This window comes from Homalodisca vitripennis, chromosome 1 (assembly GCF_021130785.1).
Source record: "Homalodisca vitripennis isolate AUS2020 chromosome 1, UT_GWSS_2.1, whole genome shotgun sequence".
Classification (NCBI taxonomy): domain Eukaryota; kingdom Metazoa; phylum Arthropoda; class Insecta; order Hemiptera; family Cicadellidae; genus Homalodisca; species Homalodisca vitripennis.
The window spans coordinates 101,537,508-101,561,134 of NC_060207.1; the positions used below are offsets into that span (position 1 = coordinate 101,537,508).

At 33.7% G+C, this 23,627-nt stretch overlaps 1 protein-coding gene across 8 annotated transcripts in view; it reads left to right on the forward strand.

The window, feature by feature from the left end:
• Window positions 1-23,627, forward strand: part of LOC124367855 (carcinine transporter-like) — a 61,034-nt gene that overhangs the window by 31,740 nt on the left and 5,667 nt on the right. For all 8 annotated transcript variants that reach the window (XM_046825041.1, XM_046825031.1, XM_046825057.1 and 5 more), the window contains 6 exons: window positions 11,618-11,721; window positions 13,983-14,137; window positions 17,654-17,813; window positions 18,681-18,816; window positions 21,666-21,870; window positions 23,218-23,349. In XM_046825041.1, the coding sequence (XP_046680997.1) occupies window positions 11,618-11,721; window positions 13,983-14,137; window positions 17,654-17,813; window positions 18,681-18,816; window positions 21,666-21,870; window positions 23,218-23,349 (892 nt within the window). The remainder of the gene's footprint in view (window positions 1-11,617; window positions 11,722-13,982; window positions 14,138-17,653; window positions 17,814-18,680; window positions 18,817-21,665; window positions 21,871-23,217; window positions 23,350-23,627) is intronic.

Genomic DNA, 23,627 nt, shown 5'->3' on the forward strand with positions numbered 1-23,627 from the left:
ACTCTTGAGCAATATTTTATAAAAAAATACGTAATCGGTTAATCGGTACATTATTCCAATTTCCTAGACCAGAAAACATCACAAACATCTTACAATGTGTACTACTTTTGTGAGCCAACAAGACCTACTTAAATATGTTTAATGCTAAGATGGAATATACAAATTAAAATTTCCTATATCGATTTGTTAAATCAAACGTACCATCTGGAGGACCTCTCTGAAGAGATTCTCAAAGACTGCTGAAAACATAAATGGTCCGATACCTGATATCTGAAACAGAATCTTCTGCCTTTCAATACTGGGTGTTATTCAGAGTCTGTCTATCGCTTTATATGGCGTGACAGATGCCCAATATTCACCATGAATAATAATTTACATCGATAGCAATAAAGTGGTTAACTGAGAATGATCTTTATATAAACGAATTCGGCTCAAATGGAACCAAATTATTTTTTAAGAAATAATTAATTGTAAAAACGGTAGACTAGAAATATAAAACAAAAAATAATGGTCACATAAATATAAAATTATGTTTGTGGAGAGTCGGAATAAGAAGAATACCGTATGAACTACTGTAAAGACGTCTTCATCCTTGAATGTTACAGCGCAAACTACTGGTTTGGTCTACGAGATTATCTCAGGTTATCTCAGGTATCTCAGGTTTTAAGTGATATAACATAAATATATCACTTAAAATATTGTCACCACATCAGTACGACAGGGTAAACGCTACACAGTATAAAAAGGAGTTATTAAAACAAGGATGCCCTCTTGTCACGATACAATGAAACTAGTTAACACAATAAAAAGGGGTTTTGCGGCACGATAAGTTGTAAGCAAGCGTATTGCACGGTGGGAGCGAGGAGGACACAAGCCACGCACCTCGATAGACTTCGCATTAACTGTCCATTACAAAACTCAGCACTAGAGAGAAGCCCGAGCGACAATTCCGTTCGGCCAAGTTAGCAGCTCAGGAGATGATATCCGCTACAGTGCAACCGAGAATGTTGCTGGTCATTGTCCGTTCAGAACAGCGTGAACTCCAACCAATCAGAGACCATGTAAGAGATCAGCTGTATGTGCATTGGGGTTATATAAAAAAAAGTAACACATTATTATTAGAGTGAATCTTACATGAGGAACAATGTTCTAAGTACTATACAGGAAAGACAACCATTGTTATTATTAATTTCTGCAGAGTCAGAAAATGCGGAATTCAGCAGTAATAGCAATAACGATGAGGCATAGGAGTTATCGTAACTTTTATCATAGTTCTTAGAAATTGTGTGTAGAAGTAATAATAATTATTAAAATTTAATTGGTATTAACTAACTCCAGTGTTATCGATAACTTTATATCCTCAATGGAAAACAAATATTATGTTTATCATTATTATAATACGTCGTTTGTAAATAATGTAATTTTAACAAGTTACAGTTTGTGTTTAAGGTACTAATTATATTTCTTTTATTTAATATTAACAATTATTACGAATAAACACAACATCCATCGTATGAGAAGGTTATTGAAATATTCACTTGAACAGGATACAATTATTGGGATTCGTACATTTAATACTTGAGTGTTATTAATTTGTTGGTATAATTAGAATAACTAGTATGATGTATCACCTGTGTCAAATTGAACAGGTGTGGTTAGGCTCATCAGGCTCGCATATATTCATTTAATAAAGGCCAATTATGTTAAAACGATCGTGAAGTGATAAGAGTGTTATACTCGTACCAGGTGGAATGTAGGTCACGCAATGTTCACTGTGCTGCTGCCGTGTAAAAGGGCAGCGTAGCTTCACATAACGTAGCTATTATGGTGGGAAATGTTGATTCAATGTGAATGTTGAGTTTAGCTCCATTTTACCTTGCAGTCTTTGTGTCTCTGATGTCGAAACGACGCAGTCTTTGTGTCTCTGATGTCGAAACGACGCAAAGAGTTCGCTGAGCTCACTCGTCACCGACTATTTTTGGATCCGTTCAGACGAACATGACTCCAGATTTCAACAGTCAAGTTTATGGCAACATCAGATTTCAGTTGCTGCACTGAAGAGGAAAATGAACTGGAGCTATACTCAACATTAATATTGGGCATTTGTTAAAGTACGAATACTTATATTCGAAATTGACTTACTTCCTACATCCAAAGTAAGGTGCCGATTTCCTACAACGGCAGCTCTTTCCACTTGAGTGCCGATGACGTAATTTAGCAATAGAGCGATTATCCCAAGATAACCGAGTCATTCAAAATCCTTCGAGCGTGGCTGCAACTTGACTGAATATGTGGCCGCTGAGCGATCCTGGCCTTACAGCTGTTGCTACCACTCGGCCACTGGTAGTACCTTGTGGTTAGAAACCCGTTGCTACCTCAGGTTTGAGTGTCAGATAAGGGATGAAAAGGCCTAATTTCGATTAGTAAAACAAATTCACTTTTAACTTTAATGCGACCTGAATTAACCACAATTGACCCATGCCAACCCACAGTTGGTTTTGAACTTATTTCTGACCCTTTGTCGCTTCTTTAAAAGATAAATTCAAAGATAACAGAAACAAACACTCCGAATGCACTTGTACAATAGAATTTGCTTCCACTGCTGTTTCTTAATTCTTATATGGGTGGAGTATAACAAACATTACATTGAACAATTGAATCTAATTTTTATTCTTACCCACCCTCCTAGCCTTCGACTACATTCACCTGATAAGACATAACAAAGTATGGTTAGTATTTACGAAGTATAGTTCGGGTCATGGTACAATGGGTACACGTACTATGGATTGGGAGATAAAGAATGTTTTTGTTGTATTCAGCGGAAGACGTAGGTATTAGCGGGAGGAGTTATATTTATTACGTTCAATTTACATTTTGGACAGCCACTTAGGAGTGTATTAAATATTCTGAAATAAAATCGACAATTTTGATCTTTAAATTTTAAAGGTACTTGGTATTATATTTTCCAAGAACTGTCCGATTCCTGGTATATCTGAGGAAGGTTTGAGAAGCTGGAATCAGCTTTTAGACAGGATTCAGGACTAAGATCCTTCGTGCTCAGGACCGGTGGACCATGAAGGAATTGACGGATATTGTTACAACGACAATATAAACCGGCTACAGTTCAACCAGATGTGAACCTCATTGTTTAATGAATATTAAATTATATAACATCTTTAAAACAGTTTTAAGATCAACACGTGCGTGAGATTCTGCTGTCGATCACTTCATGTGCCATACTGGAACAGCAACAATTATATAGGTACACGATTGGACACGGTTTAGAATCGGTTTTGGTGAGATCCTTTGCACATAGATTTGTCCTCTTATACGTTTAAGATAAAAGCACAACTTTGATTGTGTTACTTCCCCTTGCTGTTTAGTTTAGTAGAAGGATAAGGTAATATTAACATATTTCACTGTATATCATTAATAGAATTTTATCAGCGTAGATAGGCAGCAACCCCTACCCTATATGTGCTGAACTCTGTACAGGAATAAAACGAGTTCTTCCCAAAGGAATCAAAAAGGTAAATGTGTCTGAGTTTTCAAAGGTTTCATTTTAAATTTTATGTAGCCTACTTGTTGAAATATTCTTCGTTACTAGCTTATGCAACGTCTGATGCACATCCAATCGTTTCGCAAAATATGAGTAGTCTTGACAGGAGTTATTTCACTTCATCATGACAACACGACCAGTCGACATTGACCTCTGTATTCCACAGTTAAACATAATTGGGTGACGGACGACCATCTCTAATAGCTGTCATTAGCACTGCCATTTCCCAGCCTCCCGGCCCGGGTCGTTAGGCTGCCTGCGTCAATTTGTTTTGATCTGCCTGTTTGTATTTCCATTCATACGAGTAGATAGCATCAACTAACTCTGCTTATCAAAGTCTCTTCCGAGACATTTCCACTCAACCTTCAATACATGTTATTGTTCGTTTTATATAATAGCCTAAACACTTTTTTCGTTGTTACCTAAGATATCAAAATATAGATTGAATGAACTACTCATTGTTAAATGTCAATACTAATGTAGATATAATGTACAATGTTACATTTCAAAAACACTATATTACTATTACAGTTCTAGTAATTTATACAAATTAGGAGAAATAAAACTTTACACACATTTACCGCGAGTATTTATTTAACAACAGTGACCATAACATAAACCTAGGAATACCCGAATTGAATGCAATTATCAAAAGAACGTATTAATGAACTGTCCAGACAGAGAGGTCACGCAATCACAAAAATAGAACACTATGCTTAACAAGATAACGTGACACCCAGTGTAGACATTACTGTTGTTAGTTTTATTGACTGTGGAATTGAAATTAACAATCGTGAGCGTAATTTAAGAAAATTATTAAATGTGAATAAGTTTAATTTAAAAAATCTTAAATTGCATAACATTACAAATTATACTAAGTATTAAAATCTGAATCAATAAGCAAAGTTATAGTAAAGATTGAAATTGCCTAAGTGATACGAGAGGTAAATTTTGTGATCTAAGAATTTGTATAAAAAATTATCACAGGCCATTTTTTGCGGTGTAGTCTTTTATACAAGATTGTCTTAAGTTATTAGTGGCAAAATCTGTATCGTAATACAACATAGGATTTCTTTTAACACAAATTCAAGCAACTTATTTACAATGATTTATGTCTATCTAAATTTACAATTGCATATGGGTTCCACATTGCTCAGCAACATTCTGTCGTATAGAAGGAAAGTTATTATGCATATTTTTCCTGATAATACATTTTAAAATATTTTAACGCGGTTAAAACAACTATTTAGAATAAAATGTTAGCATTTGCCAGATCATGGTGTTACCGTTGATTTCTGTACGTTTTCCTATTAGCTAAAAGCGGGGTGTGGTTATACAGACACCACTACCTAAATCCTCTCATCCTGAGTTCCCAGTTGTATCCAATATCCATCCTTCCAGTGATTTCTAAACTACTGGAAAAGGTAGTGGTTCAGCACGTAGCTTGTTTTTGGTGTTTCAGAATTTACTCCCAGAAAACAATCTGTATTTAGACGGTTATGGCAAGAATGTAGCAAGGAAAAAACTCGACCGATATGTTCCCGTAGTGGGCAGAAAGAAAGGAAAGTGTAGTCAACTACTCATTCCCCATTTTTTTCCTTTAAAGTTTTTTACCCGTTTTAATGTAGAGAACGATCTTTCAGCAGTATATGTCAGTAATACTGAATTATTTAAATAATAATAATCGTTTACCAAAAATAAATTGAAAAACAGTAAATTGGGGGTCCGGACTCCTTGGACCACCTCGCTGGCTACGTCCTTGGGTTACGGCGCTCTTCAATGTGGCTGATGAATTGTGCTGTGCTAAAGATAAGAGTCTAGAAAGTATAGTGGCTGCCTTGAATTATTCACAGGCCCTTGATTTAATGAACTGTGAACTGTTCTTGTCGAAGTTAAGGTTTATAAATTCAAAAACCTATTACTGGAATTGTTCTCTACATATATTTTCGATAGAACTCAAATATAAAAGGATGATGGAACATTATCGGTCCTCCCTAGATGTGTGGGAGTCTCTCGGGTAGTTGTTTGAGACCAATTCTGTTTATTGTCTATACAGCTGATCTTGGAGAGCAGTTGAGACACTGTTCGCTTCATTCATATACGGACGACTCGCAGCTTGTGTTATCTTTATCAGCAACGAAACAAATTTATTTGGAGGCTGTTAAACGATGGTCGGAAGATGATGGCCTTGATCTCAATTTCGGCAAATGCTGTGTTTTGAAAGTAAGCAATTAGGTTTCTTGTATGGAAGTAGAATAATTCATAGGATAATTCAGTGTTATTTGACAGTGATTAACGTCTTAATTTGTGTATGTATTTAAAAATATGAGAGTCAATTTTAAATCTAAATTTGGGTTTTCATCTCAAATAGGACCCATCTTTCAAAGTGTTGTTACCACGTTAAAATCTATATACATATTGAAACAGTGTTAACCGAAGCTGCTAAATTGGAGATCGTCCGATCTGTAATTAATTCATACGCTATACTTATGTTTGGTAATTGTTTGAATCTGAAGAATACAAATACTCTCACAAGGCACAAGTGCTCTAAGATTCGTTTATAAGTTTACAAAAAGTGACCAGATTAGCGAATATCATACAATTGCTCAAGTTCTGTCCAATAAGGAGTACTGTCTCATTCAATCTATCTCGATTGTACATAATGGGTGCATTATGAAAGTAATGCACATGCGTTTATTGTGATGCGACTATTTATCGCAGCGCGCTCGGACCGGTCGAATAATGTGATGGGGATTCTGCCCTTCCATACCGCCCAGTATCAGCTCCCTCCAAGCTGTAGGAGTGGTAGGACGTTTTTGCACAAAGTCTGTTTTTTTATTGTGTCACAGCGCAATGGAGCGTTCGATGGAACGTTTTGGGAAGAACGTAATGAAAACTTATCAATTGATTCAAGTGACCTTTGAGGAGGAATGCATTTCGAGATGAAGGTGGCACACACAGTCTTCTTCCAAACCAAAAAAGCGTGCATGAGCAAATCTCATATCAAAACAATGCAGATTGTCTTCTTTGATGTCCGAGGAATCGTCCATTTTGAGTTAGTACCGCAAGGTTATAGTTTTCCTTCAATGTAAGGGTAAGGCTTAAGATGGGAATGATGGATTTTCCCTATTTTCCACCTCATGGATACAATCTCATGCCATCAAATCTGAGAGAAAGTGGCCACAAAATCTTTGAAAAAAGAAAATCAAAGTTTGGTACTCCATAAACTTAAATAAATATAAAAATGTTCTCATTTCTTGTAAGTTTATGTGTAAGTGTAATTATAAATATATCATAGTAAACTGACCTTGTGAATCACAGTTTATACTTAAACCGCACATCCCCGTTCGCACACCCTAAGTGTACAATTAGGAAGCGAGCACCCATGGTGGCGAACAGAATGGTGGATCAGAGGGGAAAACCTAGAAGGGAAAAAAGAACACCGTGGATAGCGTGCTCACTACTTGAAGAACGCTTGAGAATAAATACATTATTATTATATGTTTAAAAAATTTCACAAAAGACGTAAAAGTAAGCCAGAGAAAAAAAACATAATTTTGAACTAGAAAGATTAAAAAATAATATTCTGTTTATAATAATTCCCTTTTTATCTGTTTCATTGTACACTCCCAGATCAAATTATTAGCAAAACAGTGTTGCTCTCGTAGTGATACTAACCGAATTGCCGCTATCTAACTCAAACAACGGATATGAATGAAGGGCAACTTAGTAACTAACAGTATTAACTTTTTTCTTGGGAAAAGTTCATTATTTAATAAGCAATGCCAACTACTAATGACAATATAGTGAATTCTACATTTTCATTTTCATTCTAAACCACGAGGATTCTAGATTTCGTTGTATTAGTAAACCGTTGAAATTCTATTTCCAATGTTAAGTTTCCAAACGTGAGAACATCCACAAGTTATTATGGATGGAAAACTTTTAATTGAAGACTGTAAAATTCTAAGATGTAGCCTAAATATGTAGATAATAGTTTGCCAATAAAAAAAATCTACGATATTTACAAACAGATTTTCTTAAGGTCGCGTCATTGTAATATAACAAAACTGTATTGAAAGCAGTCTACTGTAGCGTAGCAATTTCTTTCCTATCGTTTGGAATCATTACCTACTTTAAAATGCTTTCAAATAATTGAATTTTCATTGAGCAAAAAGCAACTGCAATGATCATAGTTCACGTGACACTTTTAGATAATTGGAAGACAAACTCTTCCATCAGTTAAATATATGAATGAGTGTATGTGTTTTTTATATATGATCTCGTGCTATATTATAATTGATCACTTAAAACATTAAATTCGAACCTACAAACCTACATATGTTTAAAGCTAATAGTTATCTTTTTAGTAATTTATATACCTTAAAATATTACTAATCAGAAATACAGTAGCTAAAAGGATTTAAGATGCTACTGTACGGTACTTTATCAGGTTCCTATACGGGATCGTGTCTGTAAATGAATCAGTGCTTGTATTTTAGGATTGTTATGACGATAATTAGAAAAACATAATAAGTATATTTACTATTTTTTATTATTTATATGAAATACGCCTAAACGGAGTGTTTTGTAGGGGGACTTGATAATATAAAACTTCCATTATTTCCTCACTGAAGATTAAACGTGAAGCAACCACAAAGTGAACTACGAGGCTGCATGGATAAAAAGCTATAGCCTAAAAGAGGACGGAAAAAGACTCTTCACTGTTCAAGAGGTTAGTGCCGATTTTAGGCAAGAAAGCCAATTTCAATATGCGCCTGTATTCTCAAAGTCCGTCTTCTGAATATTTGTCATCCGAGATTTTCTACAATAGATTGTTGATTTTATGACAACATTACACGATATGAAGATATATATCTTAGAGCTAGCGCCTGCATTACTCAAGACACCACAGGCAAACACTCGTGTTCAGCGGATCCTTCTCTTGACTTATCGCCACAATAGTAGCTGCCCAGCTGTATTAGTGGGGTTAAGGACTATAAGAGGGTCGTGCCCAACGTTTATTATAATTCGTTGGTCGTGCCACGAGTGTCAGACGAACAAAATAATTGGATTTTTATAAGTAATTATATCAGTTGTGTTACGTTTAAATGTAATGTACTCCGTAAATGATAACTGATTAATCGTTGTAAATGACAAATAAACAGTATTTTGTTTTAGATTCCACCTATTGCGCTGTATTGTTAAGTATGTACATTAATATATTTAATAATATAACGTGATTTTTGTTTATATTGGGGATAAAGAATTCGACAATATACAGGATTGTTACAAACATTTTGTCACCTTTCTGTGTTACATTGCACAAAAACAAATAATTAATTTTCGAACACAACAATGGCTAATGTGTATAACAATATTGTTATTTTGTGAAATTATATGTATTTTAAATGTATTTAGCACGGTTTAATTTCAAAACAGTAAAATGCTTTTAATTTTTCATACTGTATACAGGCTATGTATTACTAACTTCCTGGGTCTAGCTGTTGGATGGCACTGAGAAAAGATATTCTAGTAATACTTCTATGTTCATTTTTGTGATTATGACCTACTTGCCATGGCTCCGTTGGTCTCATAACACAAAATTGTCGGTATAAGTTTGGTCTCACTTTTAGGCTACTAAGAAACTCATGATTAAGACTCCATGGTGGAGTAAGAAGACTGTCAGAGCTACAGAAGTTGCACTGGGTACACATCCACCTTTCCTTTAAGTAGAATGTTGGGTGAATTAAAACAAAGCCTTTTGGAAATTCCAAAATGTGTTGGAAATAGAATAGAATACACCAGAAATATCTGTATTTTAAAACAACTAAATCAATCATCATCTTGTTCAGGGATGGTCTACTTAGACTTGCCATACGTCCCGGTTTTGCAAGCTTGTCCCGGTGTCCCGTCCGGTTGCCTGCTTGTCCCGGTCACGTCAAAGGAGCCGAATGTTTAAAACAATTGAGCTAGGCCTAGTTGTAGTTTAGTCTAGAGGTTCACGACTACACAACTACAAAAGACTACAAAAAAGAAGTTAAACTTGTTCCTATAGTTGTGCGTTATTTTAAACAGGAATCTGGTGTGCAAGTCAAGCTATTAGACTTTTAAGTCTGTACCAGGCGAAACCGCTGGAATATTTTTTAATCACCTGATGACAGTTGTTAAAGAAAACAAATTAGAAGAGAAAGTTGTAGGATTTTGTGGTGATAACTGCAATACAAATTTTGGTGGAGTAAATAGAAGAGGGAAAAAACAATGTATTTGCTCTTATAAAGAATGAACTTGGAAGATCAATAAATGGTATTGGTTGTGGTGCTCATATCGTCCACAACGCTGTCCAGACTGCTGTAGATGTGCTTCCCATTGAAATCGAGGCCCTTGTTGTGAAAATCTACAAGTATTTTCATATTTACACTGTAAGGGTTACTCAACTCAAAGAATTCTGCGAGTTTGCAGATATTGAACACCGTAAATTAATACAACACGGAAATACTAGATTTCTCTCCCTTATACCAGCAATTGAAAGGATGATTCAAATGTTTTCTGCTTTGAGAGTGCACTTCTTGTCTCAGGAAATGTGTCCATCTCTGATAAAGAACTTCTTTGATGATGAGCGAGGTGAAGTGTTCCTATGGTTTGTACATGGTCAGCTAGCATTGTTTAATAAAACTAGTTTAGCCATGGAGAAAAATAAATCCAGTGCTATTGATGTTGTACATGCCTTACAAAAGTTGAAGGAAAATTTGCAAGAAAGAAAGGAGTCTAACTTCATCCCACATGGAGCAAAAACGGTCCTTAAAACACTTAAGGGTAAAAGCAATGTTGACTGTAACCAAATGACCAGTGATTTTAACGAATTTTACAGTAGGTATATTTCTTACATTAAACTTTGGGAAGATAGTTTTGGAGAAGCTTAAGATTTCGTCTGGGTCAATGAAAACAGCATTTCATGGGAAAACATTGAAAGAATTGTAGAAGTAATTAATAAAAGTACCGGAAAACTCAAGATAAACATCGACGAAGTTTTTGATGAGCTTGACTTGCCAAGAGATTTTGGGCCTCAAAAGTAGAAGTATGGGAAAAAAGAAGACGAGAAGAAACCAAGTGAAGAAAAATGGATGGAGCTGTTCCATTCTTTTAAACAGCAGAATATTTCAGTGCCAAATCTTGGACTTATAATTGAATATGTTTACTGTCTTCCTGGAACATCTGCACCAGTTGAAAGAGTTTTCTCCATGATGAACATTGCCTGGAGTGATGATCTGAGGATTAACGCATGAATCCACAGTTCGAAATTTAATGTTATGCAAAGTTAACTTAAAAAAAAAAACAAAAAGACTTATTGAGAAAGATTTGCTCTAGTGAAAAATACGAATGGTATAAAAAATAAGCCTTGCTTTTACATTTTATAGCTGTCAATGTTTTTAAGGCCTGAAGTAAGCTTGTATTGTTTAATCGTTTCAATTTATTTAATGAAAGCCGTGTAAAAATATAACCCAAACTGTATTTTTATTGTTATAAGATATAATCACTTTTGTACTATTTAGAAATTAAATTACATTCATACAATTATACACAAAGTTTTTTGGTTTTTATTTTTAATTTGACTTCATATTTATCCCTCCCCCACGCATTTTGAACAGAGGCGTCCCGGTTGGACGGTGAAAAAATTATGGCAAGCCTAGGTCTACTCAGTTGGGAAGTTCCTAGCCTAAATGATTTTATAAGCAACTTCGTTACTGTTATTTAGTAATTTTTTATCTTGGGTTTTAATCAACTTGTTTATACTTATTACAATTTTACATATGTTTTATATGTATTGTATTAAAATTTAGTCTGTATTATACATGTCAACCAGTTTCATGAAAATCAGAATCATATAAGTTGATCTCATTATTCCTTTTCTCCCGTATTTCCTTTCTATCTCTAGCCTTTTCCATAATTTGTAACATTTGTCCCTGTTTATTCTGTTTGTATTGTTAGCAGTGTAAAATCATAACAATCGGTGAGTTGAGATAACTTGATCTCTCTAAGAGAAGGTTTTCTGTTCAGCTAGACTTGGTCTGTGAGGACAGCTGGTGGATCTCCACTTCCACGACATTCTTCTATGTCGGCTCACTGTTTGGGAATGTTGTCTTCGGCTGGATAGCAGACAGGTAATCCTGTGTTTAGATTTAGAGTACCTGCTGAAACCAGTGCCTTTGTAATTAATTCTGTTATGTAGCTAATGTGAAGGTTTAATAATTACAAAGCATTGTGTCTAAGGAGTACTTCTTACCACTGAAATCCAAAAGGCAAAAATGGAAGGTTCAAAACAAGTGCTGACTAATTTGTTTCAAGTATAAAGTCAATACTCTTACTCTAGTGTTATTCATTCAAGTGTGAAAAATTAGGATAAGAACATTTCACTTCTAAGTTAGGAACTGTTCAAAACATTGTATATCATCGATTTGTCATTCTTTACACTGGACTATCTACTCTTAAAGCCAACATTCAAATAAAATAATATATTTCTTTATCATGTAGACTATGTACAGATTAGATTAAACACAGGAACAGTTTTATATGATATGTCACACAATACTAATGCATTACAATAGGTACTGATAAGTAATGTCCTAATCGTGTTTAATACAACTCTCTCCCTGATTCCGTTTTGTAAGATTCTTGCACAAGTCAATGAGGCTGTTAAAAACAGGCCAAATAGGAGATAAGCTAAGATAATCTATTCTCCTCAAATTTTAATTCTCAATGCCAAGTACATGTTATAAAGAAAAAAACTCAGTAGGCTGACAATTACTTTTTTATTTACGGGGTATGTAATATTTCTTTTTTGTATGATTGCCTGTTGTTTCATGTGTCAATGAGGAAATTATCTATAGACTTGAATTTTGTACTGAACCTCAGCAAACCCAATTAAGCGACACTTGGTGTGGCATACTCCTACCTTGTCTAAATATAACCACTAGTTTAAAAACCACCATAATCCTCAAGAGAAAGTTCTATTGCATCTGCAGAATTAAAGTTTTAAATTAATGTTTCAAACTTCATAATACAACAAAACATATAATAATTGAACAAAAGTTATTTCCTGCTTTTAAATGTCTCATTAGTTTTATAATAAGGAACATAATTTGGAACTTCAAAAAACCTGTCTCAAAATCTTTTTTCCCAAATTTTAGTCAGAATTATTTTCTGTAAATGTTTTAAAACCAAACTCTCAGTCAGAAACAAATTATTAAAATTTGTTCTAATATTTTGCCGAATGTCAACAAAACCGGTATTTTTACCTTTAAAAACTGCATTCATATTAGATTAATAGTATGTTTATTTCTATTATGCAATTTACTCTAGCATTGATCATGTTTTAAATGACACGCTAATAGATAAAAAAAGATCCAACCTATGCATGGTAGATCCTGACTAATAATAACTATAGGTTTTCCAAGTCAGCCTGGTCCTTTACAATAGTTACCGGTCCATTTTTTCCTTTCATGGGAATATTTTCTCTCCTCACACCAATACCCACTTGTAATCTTTCTTCTCTTGTCAGTTTAGGAAGGTTTCTTCTGGTAGGTGTTAGTGATATTTGCATGAAATGAGATCTCTGTTGCCAATCCAAGGTATCTAGTTCTTAGCTTTGAAAGCAATTTCAGCATCAAATCAGCTGACAAATGTTAAAATTATGCCTATAAGCTTGTCCACATTAAATTGTTTGCCCAAAAAGTGGCAAGCTTCCAACATCTACTCAATTATGTTCATACCAACTCCTTGGGCTGCACTTTGACAGTTTTTGCAACATAACACTCATTGGTTTTGATTTCTTATATTTCAACAAAGTTATTCCTAGCATACTAGCATGTTCTCCACTCCTATTCTCCAGTAGTTGTACCTTTTCTTTCAATGTTTATTTTTGGTTGTGAATAGAAAAATCTCACAGTCCATCATTTTATACCAGAAATCATTATAATCCACTTTAAGTTTATTTGCCTTTGCAGTCTCTCACTATAACTGTATTGTATTACACAACAATAAATCCTTTTTCAAATACCTATGTATTCAGGCTCTCGATACTGTTGGGATTCAAAATTTAGAGCATTAAAGTATGCATTAAGTTAATGTAAGGAGTTTGACACATCTGCACTGCTCAGAATAAAACAAGTTAGAGCTAATGACCAATTCATTGGTTAATCTTATAACATTCTTTTTAATGAATGTCTATAAGAGGATCTTCCTTACAAGGAAGGAATAATTAAGGATATTTCCTTTTACAAGACATTTTTTCCTAATTCTAAAGATTTGTCGTTTCTCTTTTTAATTTACTTCCCAGAAGAAATTATCTCTCACCCTCTGTAAAGCACTAACCACCCACTCTAAACTATCATAATTAGAAATTATGAGATGTTAATTGTTTCAGGTGCGGGCGCCGAGTCTCATTCCTCTGTATTCTTTTCTCAATGGTATGGGTGGCCATCCTGACATCTTTCTCCCCCAACTATCTGGTGTACACTATTATGCGCACCATCAGCGGCTTCTTCTTCCCTGCCATCTTCCAGATACCCTTCATCCTTGGTAATAAACTTGGCCAGTTAGTTCAGTGTTGTACTCATGATGCTGATGTCTGATTTGATATGATGCTTGTTATGAAGGTCATAAAAGCTCTAAAATTAGCAAGATATACATATAAATGTTATAAGAAACCTTCATGGTCAGTTATATCATAGAAGTGTTTTTTAACACTGATACAACAATAAAATCACATTTTCTTTTTATCTAACATTCCCATACATTATTATAAAGATCCAGTATGATGATTGGAAGCAGAAACGGAACATCCATGGAATACAAGTTTATTGAAAATGTTACAACAAAAGTAATTTTAGTGATCCATTTTAATGTTTTTATATGGATTACAATTAACTTAACTAATCGGTTACAAGAATTTAAAAGGTAGAAAAGGGTCTTGGAGAAGCCATTGAACTTAAGTTGTCATCCAGATGCAGAAGAGAATCACCTTTTAAGATTTTCTAAAATTGTCGCATATGCTATAAGGTGGGACAATTTTAGCAACTATGTTAGCTGATCTTGAAATATATTAAACATCTGTGGTATTCTCCAAAACAAAAGTCAATTTTTTTAGCCTGAGAAATTTTGTAACAATTTTTAATGTAAGTATATACAAAGGATGTTTGATTAGTAAAAACGATGCAATAGTTTGTCTAAAGAAAATAACTATAATGGGATATGCAGAATTAACTGTGAAAAGTTTATGGTAATATACTGCACCAGAGAGATAGCTAAAAGATAGGTTTCTTTGAAAAGATAGACCTAGATTGAACTAGGTGGTGAAGTCAAGCTTCAACCTGATACATCCCAAAACAATGTGAAATGAGCGTTGTGATCTGAGTTAACAAGCAGATTAACACTGACAAGGTGTTATGCCCAGGTGGAGAATACTAGTTTACTGGATTATTCCCACAAATAGATGCCAAGGTGCTGTAGAGCAGTACTAGGTGTTCACAGGGCGAGGAAATGATTGCCTTGTAAAATAAAGGCATGCCTAAAAGATGACATAGGCTTAAACATGTGTACAGAGTCTTTATATGACCAATGATCGATTTAGTACCAGTAGCAGAAACTTAATACAAAAAAATCAAGTATTTACAAATGAATTTTTCTACAATTTTCTGCATGTTACCTAGATTTTTATAATCAGTAAAATATTGAACAAAGTTCATAGATGATCTTTTTATTCAGTTTCTTCATCAGAGAAAAGTACCATGCCAATAGAGGGAGCAGAAGTCAAAAAAAAAAATTACTTTATCAGTAAAACACTAAAACGTTTTACCCACGTAGCACAAAACGTTATTGAAAGACACAAAGGAAAACTCAAACAAACCAAAAGTTGATGTGGTTGCTGTATAAGGGATGTTCAGGGACTTATATTTGTAGATTTTATTACATGTATCAATAAAATAATATTGTACCCATGTTTAAAATGATGAATGTGTATATAACAGAGTGTCAAGAACGGTTCTGCTTGATGGTTATCATAGGAACACAAACTATCAGATATTTTAGGGATCTTATGGAAGGGTGTTTATCAATTATTCTCCAAGCAGTTCATTGAGTGAGCATGGCATCAACATTGGCTTCCATCCAGAGCCATACTCAACTTTGGCGGGCCCCGTAAAAGATATTCGGCTGGGCCCCGACTTGTACCATAACCCACCCCTGCACAAGTGTGACAGGGCTGGCCCGGGGTTTCTGAGAGTCTAGGGCCTGGTAAAATTGTCTGAAAAAACTTATCTGAGTATGAACTTCGTTTATCGAGAGAGGACATTTAAGGCTAAAATGACTGCCTTGATCTTAGACTTCAAAATAGCTGCCTGCCTACAACATCCATAACAGTGATTTGGTGAAACGTTTAGTTTTACGTGGTATAAAGTGACGAGAATGAAGATCACCTACAAACACCAGCTCTAACAACCAACCTATCTATTCAAATATAAAAATACTACAACTATCTCAAGATTAACAACAAAGAAGGCATTGTTAGAGTGATCTCATTGTAGACGGCACCTAGGCATACATTGAAATTGACATATCCAATTAATATTGATGTTTATTAAACTAGCAAGATCAAAAATCAACATGTTCATTTAATCAAGAATAACTACCCAAAAAGCCATCTACACACTCAAAAGTCATATTTTATAAAAGTAATATATTGACAACCTGAATAGTGACGTCAGAACCAAATCACAGATTACATGTAGATCACGCTAGCTCAGCACCAGCTGCTAGGCAGACTAGTATGTCATTAATAATAAGTGGCCAATGGTATAGCTGGACGGTGTGGAGCCCCCCCCCCCCGCAGCGAATTGAATTGCACCCTTCCTGTGAAAAGCTGTTCTAAAGAGATTGTTGGATCATAGTGTCAAACATGACTCTGTCAATGGAAAATGAACAACTACAGCAATGATCAAACTAACCGATACCATTATTGACAGCTTGGAAACAGGTTATAATCAACAGCAATTCAGACCTAAGTAAAGCTTTTGATTGCTTAAGTCAATGTTTCTCAAAGTGTGCCACGAAATCCAGCCAGGGTTGAGCGATAGTACAAAATTATAAACAAACAAAATAACATATAGTTTAGGCCAGACTAGGTTTATAATGTCATATAGAATTATTTAATTATCATTAATTATTCTTAAACCTCCATAAATTACTTTTATACAAAAATAATTAAGCACAAAAAAAAAGAGAAACTCAATCTGTGGAAGGCTATCATGGCTAAAGGTGTTTACAAAAGATTCCTGCCTTGAAACAGTTTATTGAATACAATTATTTGAATGTGCAATAATAGTTTAGTTATGTGTTTTTTTTTGCAATGTCTTTCCAAACAGAGAATGCATTTTGATTTTGATTAATATCTCTCTGTCAACGATGTTAACTTTATAATGTGGGGATCAAATCCATTTAATGAAGAAATGCATCCAAATGTTGAAGAGAGTGAACAACTGGTTATATCCAAACAGATAAAGACTGTTAAAGACTGGATCCAAAACTATTTGCTAGAGTTTTGGTGTAATGTCAAAAAACAATACAAGCAAATTGTCAGGAAATTGTTGAGTGTGTTGATACCTTTTGCTACTCCCTACCTTTATGAGGTGCGTTTCTCAGCTATGGCAGTCATCAAATTAAAATACAAATATTCTATTTGAGATTTTTATGATGGCTAATTTATAATTATATGTAACCAGGCAAATATGTCACCAATGTATAAATTATTTTATTTATTTATTTCATTGTGTTTATTCATAAAATCTAATGAGGTGACCTGAGAGGATGAGGCGTCACAGTTTTTAAATATTCAATACAAGTAGAATTATAGATAAAATAATACACAATTACCACATCTAACGCCACAATATGAGTTAAGTTTACGGTATTCTCCAAGAATTGTGTCATAATTCCATAATTCACTTCAACTTTGTATGTTATGGCTCCCATAATATGGCAAGTAATGCATAAATTACTTTATTATTACATGAGATGTTCTAAGTAAATTGCTGAATGCAGCTCTGGAGATGATGGGCCCAAGATACCGGACGTTCGCTGGCATGGTCATCTGCATGTTCTTTGCTGGAGCGATGTCCTTGCTGGCTCTGCTTGGGTACCTGCTGCGAGACTGGTTCTCTCTCTCGCTGGCCACTTCTGTCCCCTTCCTCCTACTCTTTAGGTCAGCAATGACTCACAATAATAATATATCAAATGTAATATACTTACATTTTAGGAAGAGTTATTTCACACATTTGTGGATACTAAAGTTTTGTTCGTATTGTATCAGTATCATGCCGGTATCTTAGTAGAGACCGTTGATTATAAAAGCTAAAACAATCATATCCATTAGGTTTTATAATTTACAAGTTGTTTAAATTTTCTCTTATTGGTTATTATGATTAGACAAGCCTCTATTTGTTAAGGGTAAAACCAGCAATGTATTGTTTTAAACATTGAATTTGCTTGAAAATTTACAACATCCACCCCACAGTTTTGTGGTAAGTAGGTTCTTAAATAATTAGATGGGGTTCCTAATCTTTTTAAAGATAATGTACCCCAAAAATGAAGTTCCATAACTGCAGTGATTTAAGAATGGTAATTCTTTGCAGACTTTGACAAAGGTTAATCATAAAAGATGTAATAATTTTGTATGAATAGAAAATGCATATTTAAATGTATCTATGATAACTGTTGCTCATGAAAATAATTAAAGGTTTAACTAAGGATAATTATTATTTTACGCTTCTAAAAATTTGTGATTATGATGCATTTATACCACTTTGTGTTTGGGACAAGAATATTAAAAATTCTCTACCAATTCTCTACCTGTGCACTTTTTTGTTTAAATATTTCTCTAGTTGAGCAAATAATTTTTATAAATATTACAATGTACTAAAAGTGTGCTCTTCATTGGTAGATTAGTCAGTAGACAATCTTCTACATCTATATAACTGAATTGAGTATTATGGTCTATGGCCCTATTAATACTTAGTAAGAAATTCTGCAAATTTAGTGCAACTTGTAACAAAGTGTTATACTGTGTCAGCTACTACTGGATCACACCTGAGTCTCCGAGGTGGCTCCTGAGTAAAAACCGCATTGACGAAGCTGAAGTTATCGTCCAAAGAATGGCCAAAGTCAACAGGAGACCCATCCCAGCCAACTTTCTACACCAGTTAGAGGTCTGGATAATGTAAATAATGGATTTATAATCCTGTATAATCCTCAACAATAATTTTTAGTGGTAGAAGTTACTTTTGTTGGTCATAGCAATAATTTAATTTGGATTTAGATTAAATTTTATATAGAGAATGAAAGTGTCACTTACATGCTTGCTAAGAATTATACAATTTAACTCCAATTATCTACAAAAACTGTAACTTTTTACATCACAGTATTCCACTAACTACTGAAAGTTGTGGCGATTCGTCACTCAAGATGGCCAAAAAAAGTTATGGAAATTTTTTTCTGTATTATTATTATTCTCTATTAAGTTCTGAACAATAATAATTGAAGAAAAATTTGTTTTCAAACATATTTCGGCATGTTATTGGGCATTTTATAAAGTGTGATCTAATCCATGTTTACCTACTGCCAAACTTTGATAACAATTATGCACCAAACGAGTTATCACATGTTTTCAGGTATCACATGTTAAATCTAGAGATCCAGAAGAAGTAATAAGATGACAATATTTGTGGATAATTTATATTATTTCACACACTAGTCTTTAAGGATTCTTATAGTTTTAACACATTTCGTTATATTACATTTTTGTTAAAACATATTTTTATTAAATTATATTTATACTAAAATAAAAGCATACATGTTTTACAACATATCAATGGAGATATGGATATGAAAATACATGTATTTCCAAAGGATATTAGTAACTTTAATTTGACTCCAAAAAAATTAAAATTGAATGAGTAATTTTTTAAATGTTGGATTTGTTTATCTTTTACATAACAAAACCTTCAAAATGTTGTCACAAATTTGTATCTTAATTAGCTCTTATAAACCAAAAAATAACATAAATATTATTGCTAGGCCATAGATTAAAAATGAACTACTTCAGTGCAGAATCTCTTTAAGTCATACTTGGGTCATATGTGCTTACATTAACACATTTTTAGATATTTACATTCTGAGCATTGAAATAAAAAAAATCGTCAAACCTTAAGCCTTTCCTTACCAATAGAAAACCTGCATGTTCTACCTAGAGATGTGTATTGGCACGTTTTTTTTATGCAGCCATCCATAATACAGAGAAGAGCTTACCACTGTGATTGGAGCCTTTGCATTTAAACAAAGAGAACTGGAATGTGGTCACAGTTCATGTATAGGTAATATATTTTGGCGTGAGGCAGACAAAGATTGTCAGTATCTCAAGAAAAAACAAAAAAAAAAAAACAAAACAATCAGTTATGGTCCATGAATTTTTGGTTTCAAAAAGCATCATCTTAATGTCAACTCCCCTAAAAATGCTAATTTATATAGATTTGATTTTAAATTCACACAGTAACCTGTTTTCATTTTACATTTAAACAACAAATTATTAACTGAAACTTTTAAACTCAACATTAATTGTGAACAGTAAATGCTTTATTAACTTAACAAATATCACAGTGGTGAAGGAATGAAAACTGGTTTACAAATTATTATGAATTAGGAACTCTAATTAAACGTAATAAATATCATGGCCAACAACATGATAATCTACAATGAAATATGGCTTTAAGAATTGGAACAAGTGTTTCTAAAACTGTTGTAATACATTTTACTGGACCGATCCAGTAATTAGTTTTGTTGATCTGATAATAAATTAATTCTGAAGTGAAAGTCCAGAATTATTTTGTTCAAACTTTTCACACTTTATTTTTAGCCATAAAGTGATTTACATGGGTTTCGTGTCCATTGGAAATGTCAAGTGGAAATTTTGATTTTTAGTGAATTCATTATTCCTTTAGAGTTTCAAAAATAGCAATACAGTACCACATTTTAAAACAAAAGAAAATTGTGTTAGGATATATCATGATACAGTTATAAAAGAATTCTAGTAATTCAAGATAAATGGTAGGTACTGAAACCGTACAGAAAAGAGAAAGAGAAATTAAAACTAAGAAAGTTATGCTAAGGTACGTACTTATTGTTTTTTGTAATTTATAAAGAAAATATAAAATAGTTCAGTAACTAAAAGTAGTGACCTTTACAACATTTAACAATGGTTATAATATTTATAAATACAGATTGATATGTAACTAACAAAACTTTATTTGTATATTCCAAATTTGGCCAATAATCTGAAATCTGAAAATAAAGAAATTACTCTTTTATTAGATGAAATAACTTTCGAACAATAAATAAAACTCACTGCAAATAATTAAGCGATGCCCCTAAGTTCAAGAAATGCACAGAAAGGAATGGGAACATCAGATAATTGCACTGCATACTCTATGAAACAATGTAATTTAGAACACTACTTTAGACTACTAAGCATTTAAAGAAATTTCAGAAAATAATCTCTAAAATTGCACATTTACCAGGAACATAGAAAACCGAAAAAAAAAACAAATATAGTAAAATAAGTAATAAGAAGTAGTATAGTGTAGTAAGTATAGTGAAATAAGGTTGCATCACAATATATGTCCTTAGTTCAACATACAATAAAGTTCAAGCATCCAGAAGCTTGAGAATCTCTTGGCTCAGGTGTATGATACTTTTAGTTTGTAAATGCTGAATACTGCAACTAGAGGTATAGAGAGAGGCAATCTAGTACTCTATGGTCCAAAAGATAGAAATACAAAATTGATTAGCCACATTGAACTGGTGCACCATAAATAAATATATTTGAATAACAGTTAAGTCACCTATTCTACTCAGATAATATATGTTTCTCTCCTTATGGGTTAGAAATATACTATCTGTAATAAAATTGCAAATATCAGAATTAAAAAAAAACAAGTACCACCGGTACTTGATATTCTTTATCATACATCAAAGAAATAAATTCTTGATATTTCTTTCGTAGGCGGAGAGTCAAAGTCTGTCTCGAGCTCGGCAGCAAGTTCCAGTGTCCTCATCGGCCACTCCCATGGACATCCTGCGTCACCCAAACATCCGCAACAAGTTCCTGATCCTAGCCTTTGACTGGGTGGCCAATGCCGTTGTTTACAATGGATTGGCCTATAACACCACCAACCTTGGTGTCAGCGACTATTTGGCTTTTTTTATTGGTAAGCTGCTAATGCTCGTTATTGTTATAATTCATCGAGTTCATCTTGTAATGGTGGGCCTGTATCATGATCTATCTCTTTATACATTGACGCTCTAATAACCACATCAATTAACAATGGAACTTGACAATACAAAACTTTAGTGTGTATTTGTTGCTGCAAAATTCTTAATATTTGGTTTAAGAGGACAGTCCCTAGAACAATGTGATATAACAATAGCCTGAATATTAGATGTTACCATCTTTTCTAGAACATAAACTCGGAGATTTTCTCTCATCAGTATAATGATTATGGAAAACATATATAAATTAATCTTGATATATATATTAGTTCTTCTTACGATGATGGAAACAATGAAAACTGAAAACCTTCACTTCTTAGCAGGTTGGTCTGATCATACATGTGATATTGAACAAGTTTTTACATGCAAGCAATCATTATGCGAGTACAATAAATGTGATACATCTGAATTAATTGCTTTATTAATTTTGGTGCTGTTCTGAATTTGCAAAAGAACCAGATTTATGAGATTTAATAGGAACATAGAACTATAAACAATTTTCTAATCACCATGCAGTGGTGAAAAATATCTAAAATATCACATGACCTTTGGGTGATGTCCATGATTATGGGTACAACCTCTGGTCACAGGGCTTTAGATAAAAGTTTAAACCTAAACATTTCTCCTCCATTTAAATTTGTTCAAATCCATATTAGTGACTTGACTCATAGCTTCAACCCTAAGTCTTCATTCCATTTGGCCATATTTGATGGAACATGACTTCAGGATTGACCAACAAAATCACTATGTCAAGTTTTGTAAATACTCTTTCCTAACAAAGCCCTCATAACAGTATTGTTGAGAATTATTCCACCTTGGGTTCTGCCCTCTTGGTTCCAAATGTATTTGCTCTTAGTCCTAGTTAGAACATAAGTCATAGAATACTCATGCCAAATTTGGACAACAGCCATCCAATAATAACAGATCCTAACCAGTTACTTGATTCACTGCTTCCATTCAGTGCATTACCCCCTCTGGTCACATGAGGTTGAAATCAGACCTAGGTTGAACCTATAATATAAAATCAGTATACTACATTTTGTTATGATTCCTATGATTTGAATTATTGATTATAGTTTTCATCCAATACAGTTGAATAACAAAATTTAAACTTAGATTTTAAGTTGAGGATTAGAAGAGGAAACACTGTACCAAATCTGGAGAAAATCTGACAAAAAATACAGTTGCTAGAGTGTTTATAGGTAGACAGACAAACTTGGAAATGTTTTACTGCTAGTCAAGTTAAGGCTTCTCTACATTCAGCCAACAAATTATGAATGTTTGAGGTGGTGTGGTGGAGATCCCAAGTTACTTCATCACGTGGTGGGCCATGGACCGGTTTGGCCGCCGCTCCGTCCTGTGCCTCACTATGTTGCTGGGTGGCTTGGCCTGTGTGTCTTGCATGTTTGTGCCTGAAGGTAAGTCCATAGTAGTCCTTAAGTATGTCTGTTTTTTTTTTAGATAGTGTCCTAAAAATAAATGTCAAAAGGAAGTGTAAATAGAATATTAGCCTTGCAGGATAAGTGAGAACATGTCTTTGATATGGTCACATTCATTTATTTGGACTTTTTAAAACGAAAACCAATAAGATTTTTACAAATCAATTATTTAAATTTCAAAACAAAATATTTTATTTAATTTTTTTGGAATGCTGCCATTGTTAAACAACCACTCTAAACAGTGCAGAATAACCAGT